The sequence below is a fragment of the Eumetopias jubatus genome, unplaced genomic scaffold (genome assembly GCF_037043125.1).
Source record: "Eumetopias jubatus isolate StellerSeaLion01/CBP00866 unplaced genomic scaffold, mEumJub1_p1.0 scaffold_4, whole genome shotgun sequence".
In the NCBI taxonomy this organism is placed as follows: domain Eukaryota; kingdom Metazoa; phylum Chordata; class Mammalia; order Carnivora; family Otariidae; genus Eumetopias; species Eumetopias jubatus.
In genome coordinates this window covers 3,633,388-3,655,990 of record NW_028274810.1, presented here as the reverse complement: position 1 = coordinate 3,655,990, position 22,603 = coordinate 3,633,388, and the positions used below count along the sequence as shown (strand labels likewise).

Here is a 22,603-nt window from a genome sequence, read left to right as displayed (position 1 = left end):
ATACTGGTGCTTTCAATAGCAAGCATCTCACCTCCCTGACTGTCCCAGGTTTGGTTGCAGGCCCATACATGTAACTGTTTTTCTTCTTTTTTCTCCACCACAGTAACTTCATTTACTACCTCTTCTTGAGTCTTTATTACAAGGGCAATTCTGGTCTATGCAAAGATCCAACAGGCAGGGGCAACACTGTAGTCAGTTGAGAAGAGGGAGAGAAAGAATAAAATGGGCAGTATTTGGAAAAGAAAAATGATTAAAGAGTGTGTCTACAGTGACTTGCAGCCTTGGGACTGGGACAGGGCTGTGATCGTGGAAGGATTAGTGCTTGGAATGAGGTGTACAACTGTTCCTCTGGGGTGCAAACTAAGTTCTGATCTGCTGCTGGGGACATGTAACATTTGGAACTAATATTCTTGCCACACTCGTGTGCATAACTTCTGATATCATGACATCACCTACTGGCAGATAAGTGTCCTAGAATATGAAGAATAACTTCAGTGTGTGTTTCTCTCTTTGGGAATTATTTTTGGAAAAAGATTTCCCTTCCTTGTCGTGTCTATATTCTTCTGATTTTCTGTTGTCATGATACATGTAAATATATCCCTAGAAGGAGACTTGAGGAACATAAAGAATGTCTCATCCTCTCCTTTAGGTGGCAATTCTATTAACTTTTCTTGAAGCTCCTATATATTACATTGGACCAGAAAGTTGAGAAATTTGGCCAATAGAGAAATTTCTCTTTATAGGTCACTGTACAGGTCATTATATCACGGATGGTCAAAATAATACATGATGTTAACTTCAGGAACCTAGTACCTGAGAAGTCCGTTGTTCCTTTTGAATGCTAATTATTTACCTTTTCTATCCAAAAAGGCCTATCAGGCAGGTACAGGTACTTCACAAATAGAGGAGCATTCAGACTTTCTGACTTAGGTGGGCATAGGAAATGCAGAATAAAAACTGTTCAGAATGAGAGAGAAACTGAAGTGTGGGAGAAGTGCTAGGAAGTTCTAAAGCCAACCAAAAGCCGATCAACTTTAATTGCCAACCACTCAATTAGCAGCTGAACTCCCTAACTGATTGACTGATCACATGGCCACTCTTCACAAATAAGACTACATCAAGCGATAATGTGGATAATGTGATAACTGCCAAAGCAGAAGCGTGTCCACCTTATCTCTACTCTGTCCCAAATGCCAACTCCAGAAGACAAAGTGCAGGAGAGTATACAACCTCTGCTTCTTTGCTACACACTTAGGAAACACAGTAATTTAGGGGATACCCAAATGAGTAGGACAGAGAAATGGCCATCACCAGTTTTGGTGTTCTGCAGTCAAATGTTCTACCACTGAGCTATACCCCCTAGTTTTGGTGTTCTGAAGAGACAAAATTAAGGGGGTGAGGGTTGGGGGACAATGTTGGAAGTTCAGTGGGGGCGGTGGAAGACTGTTCTGGACCAAGTACTTCCCACTGTTGGCCCTGTGATAAGGAAAGCAGTTGGCATGAGAGGAGTCACATTGATGAGCATTTGATACACTGGGGGAGACAGAGACAAAAATGCAACAGAAAGCTGGGTAAGGCAGGCAAGGGATTTGTCACCACCATCTATCCATCCCCATGCCAGGGGCAGAGTCATCCTGGGTTCTCTCTTGCAGTCTCCCTTGACACCAGGCAGTTAATAACCTAGGATTCATCTAGGGAAGAAGTTCTGACTTCAATGCAGGCTGTGGTCAGGGAATCATCCTAAATTATAATATGACAGTAATCACACAAGAATTTAAAAATAAGGTATTTTAAGGATTTATTAGTTTATTATAGTTGGAGGGTAAAGAAGAAAATATCAAAGCTCTTTGTCTAACAAAATGGCTCTTGGAGATTAATTTATATATCATTACCCATGATAACCAACTAGCATAAAAGGCAATTAAAAATGGATGGTTATATTCCAGTAGAGACATATACTGGACCAGACATCACCTACTGGCATGCTTTTTGCCTTAAAGTCTATTAATGTAGCTATCTTTTGGTTAATGTTTTCAGTAATGCACCTTTTCTCTTCTTTTGTTTTCAACCTTTCTATCACTTTATGGTTTGGTATGTCCCTTGAATACAGCATATTGTTAATTTTAAAATCCAGTCTAGCACTATTTATTTTTTACAGAATAATTAGGTCTACTTACTTTTAATATAATTGTTCATATAATTAATTTTAAATCTACTCTCTTTATTTTTTTCTCTTTGTCCTCCTTGATCTGTGTTTTTACTTCTTTCTCTTTTTGGATTAGTTATCTTTTAAACTATTATAACTTTTTTATTGCTTTATGTATTTTACTTCCATTTTTCCTTCTATGTTTTTCATTGTATTTCACTTTGCTTCTATTCTTTCAGTGATTAATTTAAAAATTAGTCTTAATATTTAATTATTTTTCTTTTTTCAGTTAATTTTAACCCTTGATTTATCTCATATAGTAATACTTATTACATTTACCCTCATCCTGGACATTATAGATACCTTGGAATACTTTTATTCCATTTTGTGTCATCTACATATATGCAGTTATTATTTGTTATAGTTCTGAGTATTAAGCCCCAGAAGATATTTACACATTTTAATATGATCAATGTTAGATTTATCCGTGTATTTATGGCTACCTTTCTCTTTATATCTTTCCGCACCTGTCTTTCCATATGGAATCATTTTTCTTCTGCCTGAGAAACATCATTTAGAAATTTCTTTTGTGTTAGTCTGCTTGGGAAGAACTGTTTCAGCTTTTTTTCTCTGAAAGTGCCTTTATTTTACTTTAATTATTGAAGACTTTTTATTGAGTATGTAAGTCTAGGAGGCAGTTATTCTCAGAACATTGAAAATATTTGCATTTGATTTTTGTTTTTCAGAAGTTACTCAATGGTCTGACTGCTGCTGATTGGAATGTGATCTCTCTTTTTTCTCTGTTTTTTTTTTTTGCAATTTTTGTCTTTGTTTTTTATTTTCTGCAGTTTTGATGTCCCTTTATTTACCTTGTATGGGATTGGTTGGCCTTCTGGAATCTGTTGATTTATGTCTTTCATATTGCCTGGAAAACTCTCAAATATTACTTCTTCAAATATTGCCTTTGCCTTGTTTTCTCTCTCTCTTCTACTTCCAAGACTCTAACCAAAATATTAGATACATCTTCTCACCCCATTTGCTATTTTTTTGTTTGTGTGTTTAATATTACATTTTTTCTCCTTGTCCTACATTTTGAATTTTTTCTTCTTCCCCATATTCTTCTTTACTGTTTTCTCTTCAGCTGTGACTTCTCTCCTGTTAAACTCTTTCAATGAGTTCTTAATTTTAGCTATTTTTATTTCATTTCAAAATTTATTTTTCCCCCACCAAGGGAAGGAACTGTTTCCAGGAAGAGGAAAGGATCAACTGTAAAATGTTGCTAGATTAGACTAAATGAGGGTAAGAACTGACCATTGGGTTTAGCAAAAAGGTTTTGGCAGCCTTGACAAGAGCAGTTTCAGGAGATTGATGAGAATAAAGGTGTGATTGTAGTGGATTCTAGATGAGGGATTGAATGTGAAAATTGAACAATGGCCAGACCATATATAAAAATAGAATTCTGAGCCACAGTGTGCAGCAACGGATGCTGGAGACCAATCCATTATTTATACTAACCAGCCCAGATTATAGTTGTAAAAAGAAATGTCTCCTTTTGTCCCTTTCGACTACAAGACGCCTATGCTTACCCTTTGAAAAGTTGGAAGGATTTTGAAAAGATTGTGATCAAGGTGTGAAAAGATTATACATTTACTCCCCCTACCATGCTAAGCTGCCAGGAGATGTAAATGCCTTATCTTTAGACTCTCAGCGCACTTCTATAGCAAAGAATTAATTTTCCCCAGAGGTTATCTGGCTTTGACTTCCTTTCCACATGATAAAGCTGCTAATTGCCTCAGAAAAGATTTCTGAGTTACAGTACAAAGGTAAGCATACTTGGGGTCAATTAATAATTCTATTTTTGCTAAATCTTATCATTAGTATATCACTACTACACAAAACCAGACTTGGAGCTAGTTTGTGTCTCACTGCACCATTTATTAACTTTCTGACCATGAGCAAGTTGCTTGACCTCTTTTAGCTTTATTTCTCATGCACAAGATTGTGATAGATAATAGTAAGATATTTTCACTCAAGTAAAATGTTGGAGTGTTCCAGCCTTGTTTAGATGGATGTCTACTTTGTTATCCTGCCTTTCTAGTAAGTTTTGTTTTTACTTTTTGCTGAGAATCAGCCCGGAAGCTATTGGAGGAGGAGAAACTAAATTGTGGTGGCATAAAACAAGTTAGACTGTGATAAGGGTCAACCTCACCTAAGTAGGATAGAACCCTAAGAAACAAAGTTATTGTGTGGAAATTTTCAAGGATTAAGACCACTGTATGTGCTGCTTCTGAATTCTAAAAGTACAAGATTTTCATTCAAATAACTCTCCTACAAAATCTTACAAGAGTCCATCAATTCACACCTACCCACCCCTAGTAGTTCTGTGAGCTGAGAGCTTTTCAGAGTTCAAAAATCCTGGTCTGACTCCTACAGACTTTGATCACAAAGTGAAGTTTACTTATTATCCGGACTCCGCTGGAGGAACTATATTCATTAGCTGAATCATTAGAGTAGAAGCTTCTAGCTGAAGTAGTGTTGCATTATAAAATGCTCTTCAAACTGCCAATTTCACTTGTAAGTGAAGTTCCTTACCACTACTCTAGTCTGCTTCCCTCATAGGTTACTACAAAGAAAATATCACTATTATTTTCATCAGAATATTGAGGGTCAGAATTGGGTCACCAATATTAAAGTTCTTAGAAATTCTGGATTATGTTGTCATAAAGGGGGGTCATTTCTTTTGCATGGAATGTTGAAAGGATTGATAGTATGCAGATAGCATCTTAGATTTGCTATAAGTTGAAATAGCTTTAAGGAAAACGTGATAAAATAGAGCTTCTATAGAAAACATTCTATATATTAGAATTCCATGACAGTGAGCTTTTGGTAAAGCCACTGATTGATCACTGAAAATCTTAGGAAAGAATCTCAAGGACACACAGGAAAATTAGACAAAGGACTTGATGAATATATTCATAATGACAAAAAAAAAGTGGGTTTAGAGAAAGAGGAAATGGATATGGTCATCCCAGACTAAGACGACTTATAAAACACAAATTATAATACCAGCCAGAAATTAACCATAAAGGCTAGATGATATAAATATAAAGTCATAGATGAAAATTAATTTTTTAAGTTGATGAAATCACTTTGAGGATACATAAAGCAGAGAAAGATTTGATAGATCAAGTATTAAGAATAACTAAAAATCGGGCGCCTGGGTGGCTCAGTGGTTAAGTGGCTGCCTTGGGCTCGGGTCATGATCTTGGAGTTCCGGGATTGAGTCCCACATCGGGCTCCCTTCTTGGCGGGGAGTCTGCTTTTCCCTCTGACCCTCTCCAAAAATCTTAAAAAAGAAAAAGAATAACTAAGAATAAAAAACTCACTGAATTTCTAATGGAAACTTGAAATTGAACCAATCAGGAACTTTTTATAATGAATGGCTGTTGAAGAAAAACATCAGGTAAAGTATCGAATCTCTTGAAAAACACTTTCAGCATTAGCAAATATATAAAGGTAGTATATTACAGCAATTCAAGAGATATATAACAGCATACAAAACATATTAAGCAAAATTGTGTTGTAGACAATTATATGCAATTACTTAAAACTTTGTTGATAGGTTTCAATAGTTCCTAAAATATATGGTTGTTAAAGAAGGAATTGAGTAGAGAATAAACTATTACTGACTGGTTTTTACTTGTAAAGAATGTAAAAATAAAATAAATTTTTGTGGGTGCCTGGGTGGCTCAGTTGGTTAAGCATCTGCCTTCGGCTCAGGTCATGATCCTGGAGCCCCAGGATTGAGTCCCGCATTGGGCTCCCTGCTCAGCAGGGAGTCTGCTACTCCCTCTGACCCTCCCCCCTCTCACGTGCTCTCTCTCAAATAGATAAATAAAATCTTTAGAAAAAAATAAAATTTTTGGTCAATTCTGTATGAGATTTAAATGATCTTACCTTACAAAATATATCAAATAATTGTTCACAAATTATTTTCTGTAGTAAAGAAGAGAAAAATTTTAGTTAAAATAGGGAAATAAGACTTTGCGTCTCCCTTTGAGAAAAGCATATGTGTGATTTTTAAAGTATGAAGCCTATGAATATGGTCTTATAAAATATCGTCAGTATATGGAAATATAAATGTCATATATAGATGTAAAATATCCTGTGGCTCTTAAGAGCATCATGATTTTCATTGATCATTAAATACTGGAGATTAATCTATCTGCCTTAGTTATAGTGTTTGCTCCATTATCCTAGTTGTTTTTACATTTGGAAACTACAGTTGCTTATTAGAAAAACAGTATTTCATCCTTCCAGATCATGGATGTCTTTCACTCCTCTTCCACAACAATACTCATCTCCTCACGTTTTCCTGATCATTCTCTCATTTTTCGAAGAAGCAGCTATTTTACTACAAAGGAATTGTGAAGGATGGGGTGGGTACTGTTATACTTTCTTGGTGAGAATGTGAAGGAAATCAAACTGCCTGTTTTAAACCTGGCTTCTACTTTTTATAACCTTGGGCAAGTTACTAAATTCCTCTTTGTCTAGTTTCTTCATTTACAAAACAGAGACAACAAGAGTGTCTACTCATAGTTTATTATGAGGGTTAAATGAAAAAAGACATATCAAGCATATGTACCTGGCATATAATAAGCACCCTACAAATATATGCGATGATGATGAGGATGATAACAGAGAATCTGACATTTATCTAAAGAAAAAAAACGTACATTTCCTTGGACTGAGTAATGTTGGTTCTAGGAATGTATCCTAGGGAGATAGTAAGTTGAGTGCTTAAAGATAGGTATAAGACTATTCATTGCAGTGCTGGTTGTAACAGTAAAACATTAGAAATATCCTGCATGTCCGTGAAGAGACCTCTCTTTTTAGGGATATTTCCACTCATATATATGTCATTTTTCTTCTCTACAGCATTTACATTAAACAGTTAATTTCCTTAGATATAGCCAAGATAAACTCTCCAAATTCTTAATGTCTTTCAGGGAGGTGACTTTAAAAACAAACAAACAAACCAAAATGGGCATTGATCCTGTATGCATTCCCAGAGGAATAGAGGCCTCATTGTAGTAGGGGAACTCTTATAAATGAGTTATTCCTCACATGTCATGTAGAGATTGATATAGAGTAATCTGGATTCAAATGATAAAATTTTAGAGGCATTGGCCAGGCTTTGAACCAATTTTAGAAATGAGGATTTGCCATATTTTTAGCCCCAAGAAACAGAATTAGTAGAGGGAGAATACAGTTAGAATAGAATATCAATAAAAACTTTAGTCTTTCCCTTGAATTCTGAGAGTTTCATAAGCCCCAAACCCAGAGTTTCAAACTAGGGAAGACATGCTAAGTAGTTTGAGAATGGGGAGAGAATGCTTTAAGAATTAAGGATGTATTTCCCAAAAAAGGAGAATGATGGTAGTGGTTAGAAGAGGCAATTTCCTTCCTCTTTTCTAATTTCGGCTCCAGAGCCTCCAGCAGAAACTCTTCAGAATCTTTCATGTTACAGACTACAATACTCCCATCAGCTTGGAGATAACATGTGGCTTTTGACAGCTCTGCTCCTTTGGGGTAAGTTGGGCTTAGCGGGGATAGCTAGAAGGGTACTGGCTCTGGCTATGGGGACTCAAGAAGACTTTTTGTCTTCCTTTGGTATCCTAGGCTAGAACTCATGAATATGGGGACAACTGTATCTGTGCTTCCACGGTTTATTCATGCTCATTATATCAAAAGCATAGGAAGAGAGACTTAGTGGTTAATATTTAGCCTGGAAGCACCATATCTAAATACAGCCTTATCAATAACCATCTATAGACTGTTCGTACCATTAGTACCTGATTTGGAAATGGGGTAGAGAGAGACTCAGGAGACTAAGCTGGCCCCTCAGAGTCTATATTAGTTTGGACTCCTCGATTCCCTTCCTTGTCATCTCCCAGTGACCAACTTATGCCTCTATTCTTTGGTCTCTTACAGTTCCAGTTGGTGCGCAAACCGGTGAGTAATCTTTAACTCAGTTTCTCTTCCTCTGCCACATTCCTTCTTCTAAAGGGTGAGTTTTGTTATCCTGAAGAAGAGAGTATAGGGAGAGGATAGAAACAAGAAAGATTTATAAATTATGTAAAGTCCCCTATATTCAGAGTATGATTTTGATAAAATCCTGGTTTTTAAGGGTTCTCTCTAAGGTTTCCTGAAAAAGCCCTGACTCAGGACTAAATGCCTACGTGTATATAATAACGGGAAAAGGCCAGAATTGCAAAACCATAGACGTAGCTCTGCTGGGTTTTCTAACATTTCTTGAGCCAGTCCCCTTTAGAAGAAAGCCGAGTACTTTTTTTCCCCTCAGAGAGAACCAAGCAAGTACTGAAGGTTTCAAAGTGAGGAGTTTGAGTCTTGGTTTCCAATGCAGATGCTAATTAAGGCCTGAGTTTAACCCTAAATGACAGTATTGCACAGCAGGTAAGAGAGCCAGCTCCAGTCAACTTGCCTTGGTTTAAAACCCTGCTTCTTTGTTTACCAACAGTGAAAACTAAATTAGTCATTTGTTTCTTAGGAACCCCAAATCTCCAACATCCAGACGTAGATTTAATAACATGAACAGAGCTCTCTGCATGGGGTCTGGATGCTCTCAGTAGCTAGTTTTTATAGGTTCCCACTTGATTATTTTTCAGTCTCATCTAAATATATATTTTTACCTTGTGCTATCCACAAAACCTTACCAGTTGCTCAGACCTTCCTTTTATTACTTGTTTTTTATTTTTCTTAATCCCCCAAACAGACCTTGCAAAGGCAGTGATCACCTTGCAGCCGCCATGGGTCAGTGTATTCCAAGAGGAAAATGTAAACTTATGCTGTGAGGGACCCCATTTACCTGAGGACACCTCTACACAGTGGTTTCTCAATGGCACAGCCATTCAGACCTTGACCCCCAGACACAGAATCACTGCTGCCAGTGTCAATGACAATGGTGAATACAGGTGCCAGACAGGTCTCTCAGGGCCAAGTGACCCAGTACAGCTGGAAGTCCACAGAGGTAAGTATGGCATGGAGCATACTCTCTCCAGGAGAGTTGGAAATCACAAGGTCTTCCTTTGTGTTTTCTCCTTTCTGCATGCCAGATATGTGTGTTTTCGTTTATTGGAGTATGAGTCTCAGCTCTATGTGCCTACTAGGTGAAATTAAGTCAAGATACTCAGAATATCACATTAGGGTCCTTAAACTGTGCCCCAACAGCACCCCAACTGGGACAGCTGTGAGCAGGGGATCTAGTGTAAAACTCAGACCCTAAGATTTTATTATTTAAAATGATCTAATTTGGGGGCACCTGGATCGCTCAGTCAGTTAAGTGCCTGACTTCGGCTCAGGTCATGATCTCAGGGTCCTGGAATTGAGCCCCGCATTGGGCTCCCTGCTCAGTGGGGAGCCTGCTTCTCCCTCTGCCTCTCACTCTGCCTGCTCATGCTCTCTCTCACTCACCCTCTCTCAAATAAATAAATAAAATCTTTAAAAAAAACAAAAACGATCTAATTTTGTTGAAAAAAGTTATGCCTGCACATAGTAAATAAGAATTCAGAGAAACGTGCAATGATGAACAATGAAGTCTCTCTTCCACTGCAAGCCCCTAGTCCCATGGTCACCTGCTGTAGAAATAAAACTGTTAATATACATATGAACTTAAAAAAAAAGTGGTTGGTAGAATACTCTATATACTGTTCTACACCTTGCTTTTATCACTTAAAATACCTTGGAGGTCTGTTTAAATCAATAGACATCTACTATGAACTTTCAAATGTCTGCCATATGGCTGTGCTATAACTGATTTAATCATTCTCCCTATTTGTAAACTTGTAGTGTATTTCCAGTTGTTGTTTTTTTAAGATTTTTTATTTTTTATTAGAGAGAGAGAGAGTACAAGCAGGGGGAGCGGCAGGCAGAGGGAGAAGCAGGCGATGTGGGACTCGATTCCATGACCCCAGGATCATGACCCCGGGATCATGACCTGAGCTGAAGGCAGACGCTTAACCATCTGAGCCACCCAGGCACCCCAGTTTTTTTGTTTTTACAAGCAATGCTGCAATAGACATCTCTATATGTATAGTCTGGGGCACATTTCATAATATATCTGTAAGATAATATTCTGGACATGAAATTACTGTGAGACTAAGCATTTTAAACTAATGAACAGAAGGGGGGAAAACCCACTATCCACTTAAATCTGTAAAAGGTTTCTATTTGTCAAGAAATGAAAACTGCAATACTTTTTAGGGTAAAATGTTTCATTATTCAATACAAATCATTCAAATGTGTTATTTAGTTATTCAAAAGCAGTAAGTTAAAACTCCATTGTAATTGATCATGTAAAAGTTAATCCAGGCTGGAGGCAGAATTAGATTTGTATGGACTAGGTTGCTTTTGGAGGAAATGTGTTTTAGCCAAGGAAATATTGAGAATGTCAGAGGAAATGCTAGGCATTCCTTATTAGTCTCTTAGATTTCTGGGAATCAGATCCTAGGCTACAGATGAGAGGGGAGCTGTCAGAATTGTTTGTTTGTTTGTTTGTTTGAGAGGGAGAGAGAGTGCGCAGGCATGAGCACAAGGGGGGAAAGGGGCAGAGGGAGAATGAGAAGGAGCCTCCCCACTGAGCAGGGAGCCAGACCCCGGTGCAACCCCAGGACCCCAGGATCCTGACTGAGCCAAAGGCAGAGGCTTAACTGACTGCCCCCCAGACAGAACTGTTTTAACAAGAGACTTTGTGTAGTTCAAGCAGAAGCAGAAGTGTTTTATGGTTCAAGTGACAAAAAACGAAGCAGGGCTGGGAAGAGGCCATTTTCTTTGCCCCTGCAGACTCTAGAAGACTCAGCATTGATGATGTATTGAGAATAATATATTTTACATTTTTAAAAAAGATTTATTTATTTGAGAAAGAATGAGAGGGAGAGGGAGAGAGAGAGGGGGAGAAAATCTCACACTCCACGCTGAGTGCAGAGCCTGTCGTGGGGCGCCATCCTCAGGACAGCGAGATCACAACCTGAGCCAAAATTGAGTCAGATGCTTAACCAACTGAGCCACCCAGGGACCCCTCTATTTTGAGCCTCTTATAAATAGTACCACTGTGAACATTTTTTTTAAAGATTTTATTTTTTTAAGTAATCTCTACATCCAACATGGGGCTCAAACTCACACCTCAGGATCAAGAGTCGCACTCCAGCAGCTGAGCCAGCTAGGTGTCCCCACTGTGAACATTTTTATACGTTTTTTGGTGCACATATGCACAGATATGTGTTGGAATATGCCTAGGAGTGGAATTGCTGGGTCACAAAATGTGCATATATTTGTTCAGCTTTAGTTTTTCAAAGTGGTTATGCCACATTACACTCACATCAGTGGAGTGTGAGAGTTCTGGTTCCTTTTCATCCCCATCAATACTCGGTGGTTCCTTTTTTTTTTTAACCACTCGGTTTCTATATTTTTCAGTTTCGCCATTCCGATGCATGTGCAATAGTTATCACATAGCTTTAATTTGCATTTTCCTAAAGACGACATTAAGCATTTTTCACATTTATTGCCTATTTGGATATCCTCTTTTGTAAAGTACCTGTCTAGGTTTTTTGCCAGTTTTTCTTTATTGTTGTCTTTCCTTATCGAATTGTAGGAGCTCTATATTTTGGACATGAGTCCTTTTCAAGTGTTGCAAATATCTTCCACTCTGTGGCTTGTCTTTTCGTTATCTATGCTGTTTTCTTTTTTCAGTGAAAGAAGAGCTTACATTTACTGTAGTATAATACATCAGGTTTTTGGGTTGCTGCTCTCTATGCCCTTATTTAAAAATGTTTTGCCACAGGGATGCCTGGGTGACTCAGTTGGTTGTCTGCCTTCAACTCAGGTCATGCTCCCCAGGTGCTGGGATTGGGTCCTGGGATTGAGCCCCGAGTCAGGCTCTCTGCTCCCTGGGGATCCTGTTTCTCCCTCTCTCTGCCTGCCACTCCCCCTGCTTGTGCTTGCTCACACGCTGTCAAATAAATAAATAAAATCTTAAAAAAAAAAGTTTTGCCATTGTTAACCAGCAGTGGAGGATTCAACTGCAGTTACACTAGCTCTCAGTCACTTCAGTTAAATCTGTGTTTGCTGAGACCACAAAACTACAGCTGGTTTGAGGACCTAAGTCCTAATCATATGGCTTAGAATGAGCGTCCCCATCCTGCTCCAAGGTGATGAAGATGGAGAGAATGGCTTTTGAGTAGGAAATTAGTAATGTTTGCTAAAAGCTGCATCCTACAATTTTTGATATATAATACTCCCACTATCATTTAAGGCTAAATATTTTTAATTTTCATTAGTATGTATTTTTTTTCTCATGAATTATTTAGAAGTGTTTTAGGAAGGTGGCTTTTTGTTACTGATTTCTAATTTTATGGCATTTTGGTCAGAATTTATGTTAAATATGGTATCAGTTCTTTAGTTATTTGTTGAAAATTGCATGTGGCCGAGTATGTACTCGGTATTTGTAACTGTTGCAGGTATGTTTGGTAAGTATGTGAATTTTCTCTAAGCTAAGCATCCTATACCTACAAAATCAACTCAAAAGCACTACTGTCCCTTCTCTTTTGTCCTTTAAGAACCTCATCCTCATTTAGCCCAACCCACTGCCCCAGGGAAAGAAAAAGGAAGCATTTTTAGTTATGTATAGAGGTGTACATCTAAAGGGAGGGCCCCTTGGACTTGGAGCTCATTTTTACCAGCTAGATCACTCATCTTCACATGTATGTATATTCTATCAATTTAGAAGCACATACCATCTGGAGATGTTTGCTATTCTGTGTGTTTGTCTTAGTATGTGGGATCTCATTAACAACTTAGGAGTTGGAGTGTATTTGTTTTTTATTTCTGTGTAACAATTACCACAAACACAGCAACTTAAAACAACATATATTTATTATCTTCCATGGGTCAGGAGTCTCAGCATAGCTTAGCTGGGTGCTCCACAGGGGCCGAAATCAGGTATGACTGGGCTGTGTTCCTTCCTTCAGTTCTTCCAAGCTCACGTGGTCATTGGCAGAATTCAGAATTCAGTTCCTTATGTTGTAGGCCTGAGGTCCCTGCCTTTTTGCTGGCTGTCAGTTGGAGGCCAATCTCGGCTCCCGGAGGCAGGCCCTGCCATAGAGCCCTCTCCCAACATAGTGGCTCACTTCTTCAAGGCCAGTGGGAGACTCTTTCAGGCTAAGACAGACTCATATAATGTAACATCATCATGACAGAGACATCCCATAACCTTTGTCATATCCTGTTGATTAGAAGCAAGTCTCAGGTTCTACGCACACTCAAGGGGATTACACAAGGGTGTGAATCACTGCGGTCATCTTAGAATATTGCCTACCAGTAATACGGTAAACTGTTTTTCTCCCAACCAACTTCTGAAATCTGGAAAGGGAAGTCTTACAAGAAGGGGCTGTGTGCATGGCTGCTGGTAAAGACTACTCTTCTTCCCAGCAAAGCTAATTGAGGGATGGGCAACAGGCCTCAAATTCAGCAGAGCTCTTAGGTTAGAATATTGTAAAGAGAAAAAGATGAGAACCCCCCTCCCCCCACCAGGGCCCAGTTCCAGCCTCCTTGTACCTCTGCTACTATATATATACATTTTGGGTCTATATTTTCCAGATTGGTTACTGCTCCAGGTCTCTAGCAGAGTCATCACAGAAGGGGAACCTCTGACCTTGAGGTGTCATGGATGGAAGAATAAGCTGGTGTACAATGTGCTTTTCTACCAAAATGGCAAGGTCTTTAGGTTTTCTTCTCAGAATTCTGAAGTCACCATTCTGAAAACCAACCTGAGTCACAATGGCATCTATCACTGCTCCGGCAAGGGAAGGCAACGCTATGAATCAGCAGGAGTATCTATCACTGTAAAAGGTATGTATCTGAATAGTCATAGAGCTGTAGTTTTAAGGACCATCACAAATCATCACTTAAGTTTGCAAGTGAAGACTTAAGTTCCGGAGAGGTAGCAGTCTCACTGAAGCCCATGCAATGACTAGTGGCTGGGCCTCAGTCTGTTGCTCTTTCCAGTAAACCACAATGCCTCATCAGTAACCCCAGGAGCTAACATGAAGGCCAGGGCATAGTGAGGATCTATTTCATCAATTTTATTTTAGTTGCAAGGACTAGAGATTCACTCAAGGGAGATAGAAGAGTTATTAGAAAATAACTCAATGGAATCTCATAAAAAGCTCTATAGAAACAGAAGCCATGAAGACATTAGGACTTGATTATACTTTCTGCTATCTCTCGAGGCAATGTGGCCTCTCTGGTTGTACTTCTCTCTGAACATCTGCTAACTACAGCAGCTTTCTCTGTTCTAGCTTGCATGTGGGCCTGATTGTGGTTCTTTCATCTTAGTACTCATAACTACTAGCAACTTTTTTCTATCTGAAAAAGAATTCATTCCTATGGGAAAGAGAGGATTGTCCCAAATTATCTTTTGAGGCAGTAACACAAGTAATGAGTCACTGACCTGGCTAGCATGTGGGTCTGTATCCATTCCTGGTGGACCATTACCTAAAGGCATGGCCGCATAATCAATAACATGGCTATTCAGGGAAGCATGGACCGTGTGGAGGTATTCTCTACTGTAGGAAATGAGGAAGCTGGTAATTATAAGAGTATCTGTGAGGAAACTCCAAGATTGCCTCTCTGCTGGAAGTGGGAAAAATTGTCTTATGGATGCATTCTCTAGGGGCAGGTTTCCCAAGGAGGAAGGGGGTATACCTTTCTGTAAAAAGAATCTTGACACTGAAGCAGGCAACCCTGTCCCCATCAAATTTTTCTTTAGAGCTATTTCCAGCCCCAGTGCTAAAAGCATCTTTGTCATCGCCCATCCTGGAGGGGCATCTGGTCAACCTGAGCTGTGAAACAAAGTTGCTCCTACAGAGACCTGGTTTGCAGCTTTACTTCTCCTTCTACATGGGCAGCAAGACCCTGCTGAGCAGAAACACATCCTCTGAATACCAGATACTAACTTTTAAGAGAGAAGATTCAGGGTTATACTGGTGCGAGGCAACCACGGAAGATGGCAATGTCATCAAGCGCAGCCCTGAGTTGGAGCTTCAAGTGCTTGGTGAGAATGAGGGGAACTGACAGGAGAAGGCACAAGGAGAAGATGCTCCCTTTTCTCCTTTGGGGCTGAGGTTTGTTTACGGGGATTTTATGGCCCAGCCAGGAAAAACCCATGAACAGGCTTTTCACTCTTGATTCGTAACTTCACTATTCTCATGAACTTCATTAAATTTCCTTTCCTTTCTCCCTTTATTTCCTTCCTTTTTCATTTCCTATTTTCTCTCCTCTTTCTTTCCCCCTCGCTCCTCCTCCCTACCCCCCACATCTAATCAACAATATATTGAGTTCCTCCCATCTATTGTTATGGGTGTGGGGATATGAAGACATTGGGGTGCAGTTCTTACTTCAAGGAGCTCACATGGTAGATTGGTGAGGTCGGGATTTTGTGGATTGCATGTAAATACCTACCCAAGTGTGGATCTGGCTGAGGTAGAGAGACTGTGAGCTCCAAAACAAAGACTCTCTGGGAAGAAAGTTTATCTTCAACCCAAATTCATTTCAAGCATCAAATGACATAGAAATAGGCTTTATGCCTGAAACTAGGAAGTTCATCCACTGAGAGGGCCCTTGGCAGTTAATCTCTTACGAGGAGCCTGCCCCGGGTCTGTACACCACATGCCCCCTGAAATTACCAGTGTCTCCACTGGGGGGACAGGCACACCACATGTCAGCCAGCCTTCCCTCCCAAATATAACCCAGCCAGGTCCCTCTGCGCTCTAACTAGCATTTCTTCTCCTTGTCATTTTTCTTTTTCAGGCCTTCAGACACAAACTCTTGTTTGGTTTCACATCCTTTTCTATCTGGCAGTGGGAATGCTATTTTTGGTGGACACCATTCACTGTATGATTATATATAAGGAACTGCGAAGAAAGAAAAAGTGGAATTTAGAAATCTCTTTGGACTCTGGTCATGAGAAAAGAGTAAATTCCCACCTTCAAAAAGAGAGGTATTTAAAAGAGCCATAACGTCATGAACAACAGCAGCTGCAAGAAAGGACATACCAGAAGCCCCTGGAGGGAGGGCTGCAGCAGCCCAGCAGGTGCCCACCACGGATCTAGACAGTCCCTTGCCTTCTTCTCTGTGCAAGCACTGGGGTGCAAACATCTGAAAGTTTAAACACATTAGAACTATGAGTCTCATGACAGATATCTGATTAACTCTGAAATAAAGCAAACAAATGAGCTGACTTCAGTGGAGATAAACTTGGAAACTGGGTCATCAGGGATGATCTGAAGTGAGACCTACTCTAAAGAAATCTTTAAAAACTTTTAAGTCCAGTCTAACCTGATTATCCTATGTAGTTTGAGCAATATTATTATTTCTAGGGACAGGGTGAAAAGGTAAGTGTGTGCATATGTACAAGAGATTAAGATAGAAAAGAGACAGAATGAGGGTGAGGAGGAGGCAGAAAAAGAGAGAATGAATACCAGGGATACAAGAGAAAAGCATGTAGACCCAAAAGCAGGAAAGGTAACTTACAGATAGATGGCTCCTGAGAGACTATGGGTGGAGCACAGACACGTCCTTGGAGTTAGCGTGGTTATTTGGTGGCTTCTCTCTTCAGCCCACGAGCAAGGAATGCATCCACGCAGCTTGGAGAGATCCACGGCAGTCCCTCACCAGGACACATGGCATGATTTTTGCCCTTTCATATGAGGCTTTCTCATAACCTGTGTTCAGAGACACCAGGGGTCCTGCTTGCCTATCCCACTCCCCCGCCCCACAGGAAGACAGAATGTAACTGGGGCTTTCCTTAATAAATGAAACCCAGACCCAGACCTAAGGAGCTTCAGCTGGGGAGGGGCAGTGACATCATAAGGCCCCCGCTCTTACCTCCAGAGATTTACTCTCCCCTTCTGATTTTCTGGATTAACTAAAAAGATAATGCTACTCTCGGGGCACCTGGGTGGCTCAGTTGGTTAAGTGTTGACTCAGCTCAGTTCATAATCTCAGGGTCCTGAGACTGAGCCCCGCATCAGGCTTTGCACTGGGCATGGAGCCTGCTTAAGATTCTCTCTCTCCCTCTCCTTCTGCCCCTCACCCCCCCCAAAAGATAATGCTACTCTCCCACTTGGGCTCTCATTTGGAGGCAAAATATTTTTCTGCTGTCTAGAACACAGCTGAAATAAAACTGAAACATGTGAAAAGACTTTATTAAAGCTTAGAAAAAACCAAAAGGGGTATAAACAAACCTAGTAACGAATTCTAGATTGTTTTTTTTAATATTTATTTTTTTTAAGATTTTATTTATTTATTTGAGAGAGAAAGAATGAGAGACAGCATGAGAGGGAGGAGGATCAGAGGGAGAAGCAGACTCCCAGCCGAGCAGGGAGCCCGATGTGGGACTCGATCCTGAGACTCCAGGATCATGACCTGAGCTGAAGGCAGTCGCCCAACTGAGCCACCCAGGTGCCCTAGATTTGGTTTTTTAAAACAGTGTAGCTTATCTGCCAAACAAAGATACTTCCCAGCCTAACCTCTGTCCTGGTTCCACATGGCAGGGCTCGCCTTTAACATCCACCACCTAATGCTCTTAAAGCAACTCAGTACTGTGAGGTAGATGGAAGAGCAGTGCACCTTAGCCCACTGCTTTCCTAGTCTGTGGACAACGAGAATGTTCGCTCTTTCAGAATAAAGTACAGCAATTATATCGCAGTAGTACAACTCCAACATTTAAAAAACAATTTGAGAGCGTGAGCATGAGTGGGGGAGGGGCAGGAGAGAATCTTCAAGCCGACTGCCAGCTAAGCGCAGAGCCCGATGCAGAGTTCTATCTCATGACCCATGAGACCATGACCTGAGCCGAAACCAAGAGTTGGAGGCTTAACCTTCTGAGCCACCCAGGCACCCCAGTTACGACTGCAATACTTGAATTAAAAGAAATGATCATACATAATAGTAGGAGTTTCATTAATTGCACATAATGTTTGGTCTTACTGAGAAAATGGAAATGAGAATTGCAGGGAATGAGTCACATAGGAAAGAGGCCCAAAGACATTTGTAGAGGGACCATCTGTAGAACAATCTAACCTGAGGAATTGGGAACTGAAGCAGGAAGTGACATTCACACTCAGAGGAAAGGGCTGACCCTCAGCAGGGTGGATAGAATTTCAGGGAAAGGACTTTCTAAGAGAAGAAGATGGGGCCAGACAGATACCATGACCTGGGGTGGAACTGGAATGGAGACAGTCATTACTAAAGCATCATGAAGTGCTTCCTCCTTCCCCCACTCTCTTTTGTGCTTCCTTTAACCTGCTCTTCTATTTTCGTCACAATTTTTTTCTCACATGTACTTTACTGCTTAAATAACTGATTTGGTTAAATCAATTTTTTTCCCTCTTTTTGTGATTAAATCAATTTCTTAGTTGTGTTGCTGGGTAAACTGGGGAGATCCCAGACCCTGAGGCCTTGACCCATCCTGTCCCAAAGATTAGTCATGAGAAAGAATTCAAGGATCAAGCACAGCAAATGAGCTGAGGGACACTAGCAGGAAAGCTTATTAAAGTGAAAGTACACTCTTGAGATGTGAGTGGGAAAGAGGGGGGCAGGGGACTGTGCCTGGGGATTCAGGTTTCTATTTTTATCAACAGTTGTTAACAAGAGGGTGGAATATTCATTATTTGGGGCAGGACTGGAAGCAGGTTTTCTTGCTTTTTCTTCCTTATTTGGCTAGGGGTTTCCTGTCATGGCACCTGCCATCTTGGGCCTGCCTGGTTCAATCCAGCTTCTTAAGGAGTGCTGGGGGCCAGGCCTCTGACATTCACAATGGCTGGCATGACTTCGTCTTTGCTGGCCTCCGGGTATCCTGTTAGAACCTAACTGCCTACTCTAACATTTGAACAATTTGCACTTCAGTCTACCCTTATTTCTGGCCTATAGCTGTGACAGGAATAGGTTCTTGGAGTCTCCCAAATTGATGCCAACCTGCTGGTTCCCCAAGCCTTGGTGCTGGGTCTAGTCAAGGCCTGGTACCACCCCACACTTTCTCCAGGTGGGTGTCCAGCCCTCCAATTTCCCTACAGAGGTTGGGTGCCCTGTCCCTGACACTTGTCTCTACCTATCTAAGGGCTCACTCCTCTTTATTTTTATTCCATCCAGTACTGGAAACACACACAGAAATGACTGGATCCAAGTGGGGAGAGAGGCCCAAAGGGAGAGAAGGGAAGGAACTGCAAAACCCAGCAGAAGGCAAAGTGTCACCTGCTGAGACCCCCCCCTCCCCCACAGCTCTCCCAAAGTCATATCCTTCCTGGAGCACCTAGCATGTCTTGCCTGAACAGAACAGGACATTTCAGCCCAAAGCAGGACATGCTTGAGAACAGTATTTGCTCCGGAGCTCCTCAGTGGGTTGGTCAAGGCTTTATCAAGTTTTCGTTGCAGTCTGATTTCTTCCACTGCCCAGTCCTACCTCTTCACTCTTCCTTTCACAGGGGTTCATCCTTAATAAACACCTTGCACCCCAAACTCTGTCCAAAATCTGCTCCCAGAGTCCAGTCTGAGTGTTTTGTATGCCAGTGCAAAATTTATAAAGTCTTTGGAGTCTTATAAGACCCATTTGTCCCAATAACACTTCTAAGGACATACATATTTTTAACAGAGAACAAAAGAAATTGGTAAGAAATATGCACACATGGCTCCATTTTGCACAGAATAAGCTTGATATTCCTGTGAATGTCCTTTGTTTAACACCTTATCAAATTGAGCTGGCTTATGATGCAAAATGCTCTCTCCCTCTATCTGAAAAGGAGAAGGAATATCTTCATGTATTCTTTTTTTTTTTTTTTAGATTTTATTTATTCGACAGAGAGAGACAGCGAGAGCAGGAACACAAGCAGGGGGAGTGGGAGAGGGAGAAGCAGGCTTCCCGCTGAGCAGGGAGCCCAATGTGGGACTCGATCCCAGGACCCTGGGATCATAACCTGAGCCGAAGGCAGACGCTTAACGACTGAGCCACCCAGGCGCCCTCTTCATGTATTCTGATTGTACTTTATGAATAATGAAGACTTGCATTTTAAGGTCAGCATTCCAAATTTCACTAGTTAGCATTGGAAGCAAAACACAAGCCTGCTAATTTTACTTATAGAAATCAAGAAACTGATCAATAGAATTTTATTCAATTATGGTGAAACAAGAAACATACAGGACTTTATGTCTCTAGAGTCACCCCCACCCCCCACTGTCATATATATGGATTGCTTTACCCACCTGACCCGTGTCTTCCTGGAGTGTGTGAATCCACAGGGATATGTGAAGATGTTCTTGCAGGTACATTGGCAATGACCGTTTAAGACAATAAGGCTCCCAATCCTCAACTTCCATGCACTGTCTTCCACTACAGTGTGTGCCTAAGAACATGCCTGCTGTAAATGTTTGAAGCTAGTTCTGCTTTTCTACCTGCTCTTTCCCACTCACCCTTCACCCAGTTTGTAAAAGAAAGGCATCTCTTGCCCATCCCGAATGATTTATTGCCCTGAGGATAAAAAAAATCTGTGTAGCAGAGACAAAGGCACTATAGACCAAAGGTAAGTTTTTGTGTCTCTCATATTTATGGGTATTAAGGGCAAAGCTAGGAATTAGAAATAAATATGTTGGCCCAGGTGGAGATGTTCTGAATCCTGGTATATTTTGAGAGGTAAAGCAGAATTTATGACAATTTTCATGTAAAGACCTTGCCTCTTCTTTATTATTATTTAAACAGAACCAACAGCAGCAAAAACAGCTTGGCTCTTGAGGAAGAGTCCTGAGACAAGGCAAAGAGTGTAAGAAATACTGACAAATAACTGCATCTGATCTCATCTTAGGCAACAAACTTACGGACAGCTCTACACCTGATCTATTCATCTGTGAATCAGGCTGTGTAAGAATAGGCTACCGTTTAAGGTAGCAACTCCTAAATCTCAGCACCTTAAACCAACAGAGGTTTGTCATTCATTCATGTTACACCAGAGTCAAATAAGGCTGCTAAAGGTGGCACTTTCGGGAACATCGCCGGCAGCTGTGCCAGAGCTGAAAGAGAGCATGGAGTATCCCATACCAGGAATTAAATTCTCCAGCCCAGACGTGACACACAACACTCCCACCTCACTGGTCAGAACTAGTTATCTAGCTCCATTCAACCACAAAGAGGATGTAAAACTCTACAGAAAGCATAAGGCAAGAAGCTGGAAACATTGTGAAAGCACAAACGCTATCACGGAGTAGTCGGATATATAAAAAGCATGCTAGAAATTATCAAGTGGCTTCCAAGAGCAGTCTCCCTGCATTTTCAGTAACTGCATTTTCAGTATTCTAAGTAAAGGTCAGGAAGGAGTTGATAACTCGTTCACCCATGATTCAGTGTTTCTCAGTTGCATATTCTGCCTGAATAGAGAGGAAACTTCTACCTCTAACAGATCAACATTACATCTCCAAGTAAAAGGAATGTACAGAAAGTAAGTTGGTGTTATACATTTTCTTGAACAATTTAGAAGAACTTTTCGTTAATTTTTACCAAAAAAAAAAAAAAAGTACCGGATACTGTAAATCCGTGTACACATTTTTACTTGGTTGCAGATATACTCATCAACCATTTCTTTGTTCCTAACTGGCACATGTTAGTAGATTCTACCGTAAATCAGCTCTTAACGGTCACGAATACTTTTTTAAGGCCTACATTTTTTTCCTTTTTTATTATGTTAATCAGCATACATTACATCATGAGTTTTTGATGTAGTGTTCCATGATTCATTGTTTGCGTATAACACCCAGTGCTCAATGCAGAACGTGCCCACCTTAATACCCATCACCGGGCTAACCCCTCCCCCCACCCCCTTCTACATTTAATTAGTAACTAGAAGCGGCTCGTTGGTTGTGGCAGCGCGCGGAGGCGTTGTGCTCCGAGTACGTCCCGCAGCGGGCCGTTGGCTCCACCCTGTGGCCACCTGTGCACACTGCCACCTTAGCTCGCCTTTCGCAACCTTCCCCAAAACCTGGTAAGAGATCTTGCTTCCCCAGAGCCGGCAGCTGCAAGAAATGGGCTTTAGGCTGGGTCGGCGGCAGCGGCGGCGGACGAGTCGAGGCGAGCAAGGAGTCGTGCGTGCCCGATTCCTCCCGCTATCCAGATGAGCACCCAACTCGTGGGCGGCCCCCAAACCCCGAAGTACTTGTTTGTTCGGGGTTGGCAGGTCTGAGAACCCGGTTCCCCACTGGGTCCGGGCACCAACAGCAGGAAACAAGGCGGGAAACCAAAAAGTGCGGGTTGGCGGGCGGCTTCCCGGAACTGCATAGCTGAAACACCTCCCCCGAGGCCGGGCCGGGGCCGACCCGCCTGCTCGCAGACCCGGCGGTGGC

The 22,603-nt window shown here is 41.0% G+C and overlaps 2 protein-coding genes and 1 long non-coding RNA gene across 3 annotated transcripts in view; 2 read left to right on the top strand and 1 right to left on the bottom strand.

Annotated features, from left to right (window-relative positions):
* Window positions 1–7,641, top strand: part of LOC148164464 (uncharacterized) — a 17,603-nt gene extending 9,962 nt beyond the window's left edge. The window contains exon 4 of the mRNA XM_088022244.1: window positions 6,467–7,641. The gene's annotated coding sequence lies outside the window, so the exon portion shown is untranslated. The remainder of the gene's footprint in view (window positions 1–6,466) is intronic.
* On the top strand, window positions 7,637–16,460 carry FCGR1A (Fc gamma receptor Ia). The gene is made up of 6 exons (XM_028088281.2): window positions 7,637–7,738; window positions 8,141–8,161; window positions 8,943–9,197; window positions 13,820–14,071; window positions 14,991–15,275; window positions 16,031–16,460. The coding sequence occupies exons 1-6, from the start codon at window positions 7,708–7,710 to the stop codon at window positions 16,237–16,239; spliced, it is 1,053 nt and encodes a 350-aa protein (XP_027944082.2). The 5' UTR covers window positions 7,637–7,707; the 3' UTR covers window positions 16,240–16,460.
* Window positions 13,079–22,603, bottom strand: LOC148164463 (uncharacterized). The gene is made up of 2 exons (XR_015767953.1): window positions 20,480–22,603; window positions 13,079–16,944 (listed from the first exon to the last, which is right to left on the bottom strand). It is a non-coding gene; the product is annotated as an uncharacterized LOC148164463 (long non-coding RNA).

What these genes read in the sequence shown, in the direction of transcription:
- FCGR1A (XM_028088281.2), top strand. Translation starts at nt 7,708, where the DNA reads ATGTGGCTTTTGACAGCTCTGCTCCTTTGGG. An exon ending in TCCAGTTGGTGCGCAAACCG is followed by an intron (nt 8,162 to 8,942) that starts GTGAGTAATCTT and finishes TCCCCCAAACAG; the next exon opens with ACCTTGCAAAGGCAGTGATC. An exon ending in AGTATCTATCACTGTAAAAG is followed by an intron (nt 14,072 to 14,990) that starts GTATGTATCTGA and finishes ATTTTTCTTTAG; the next exon opens with AGCTATTTCCAGCCCCAGTG.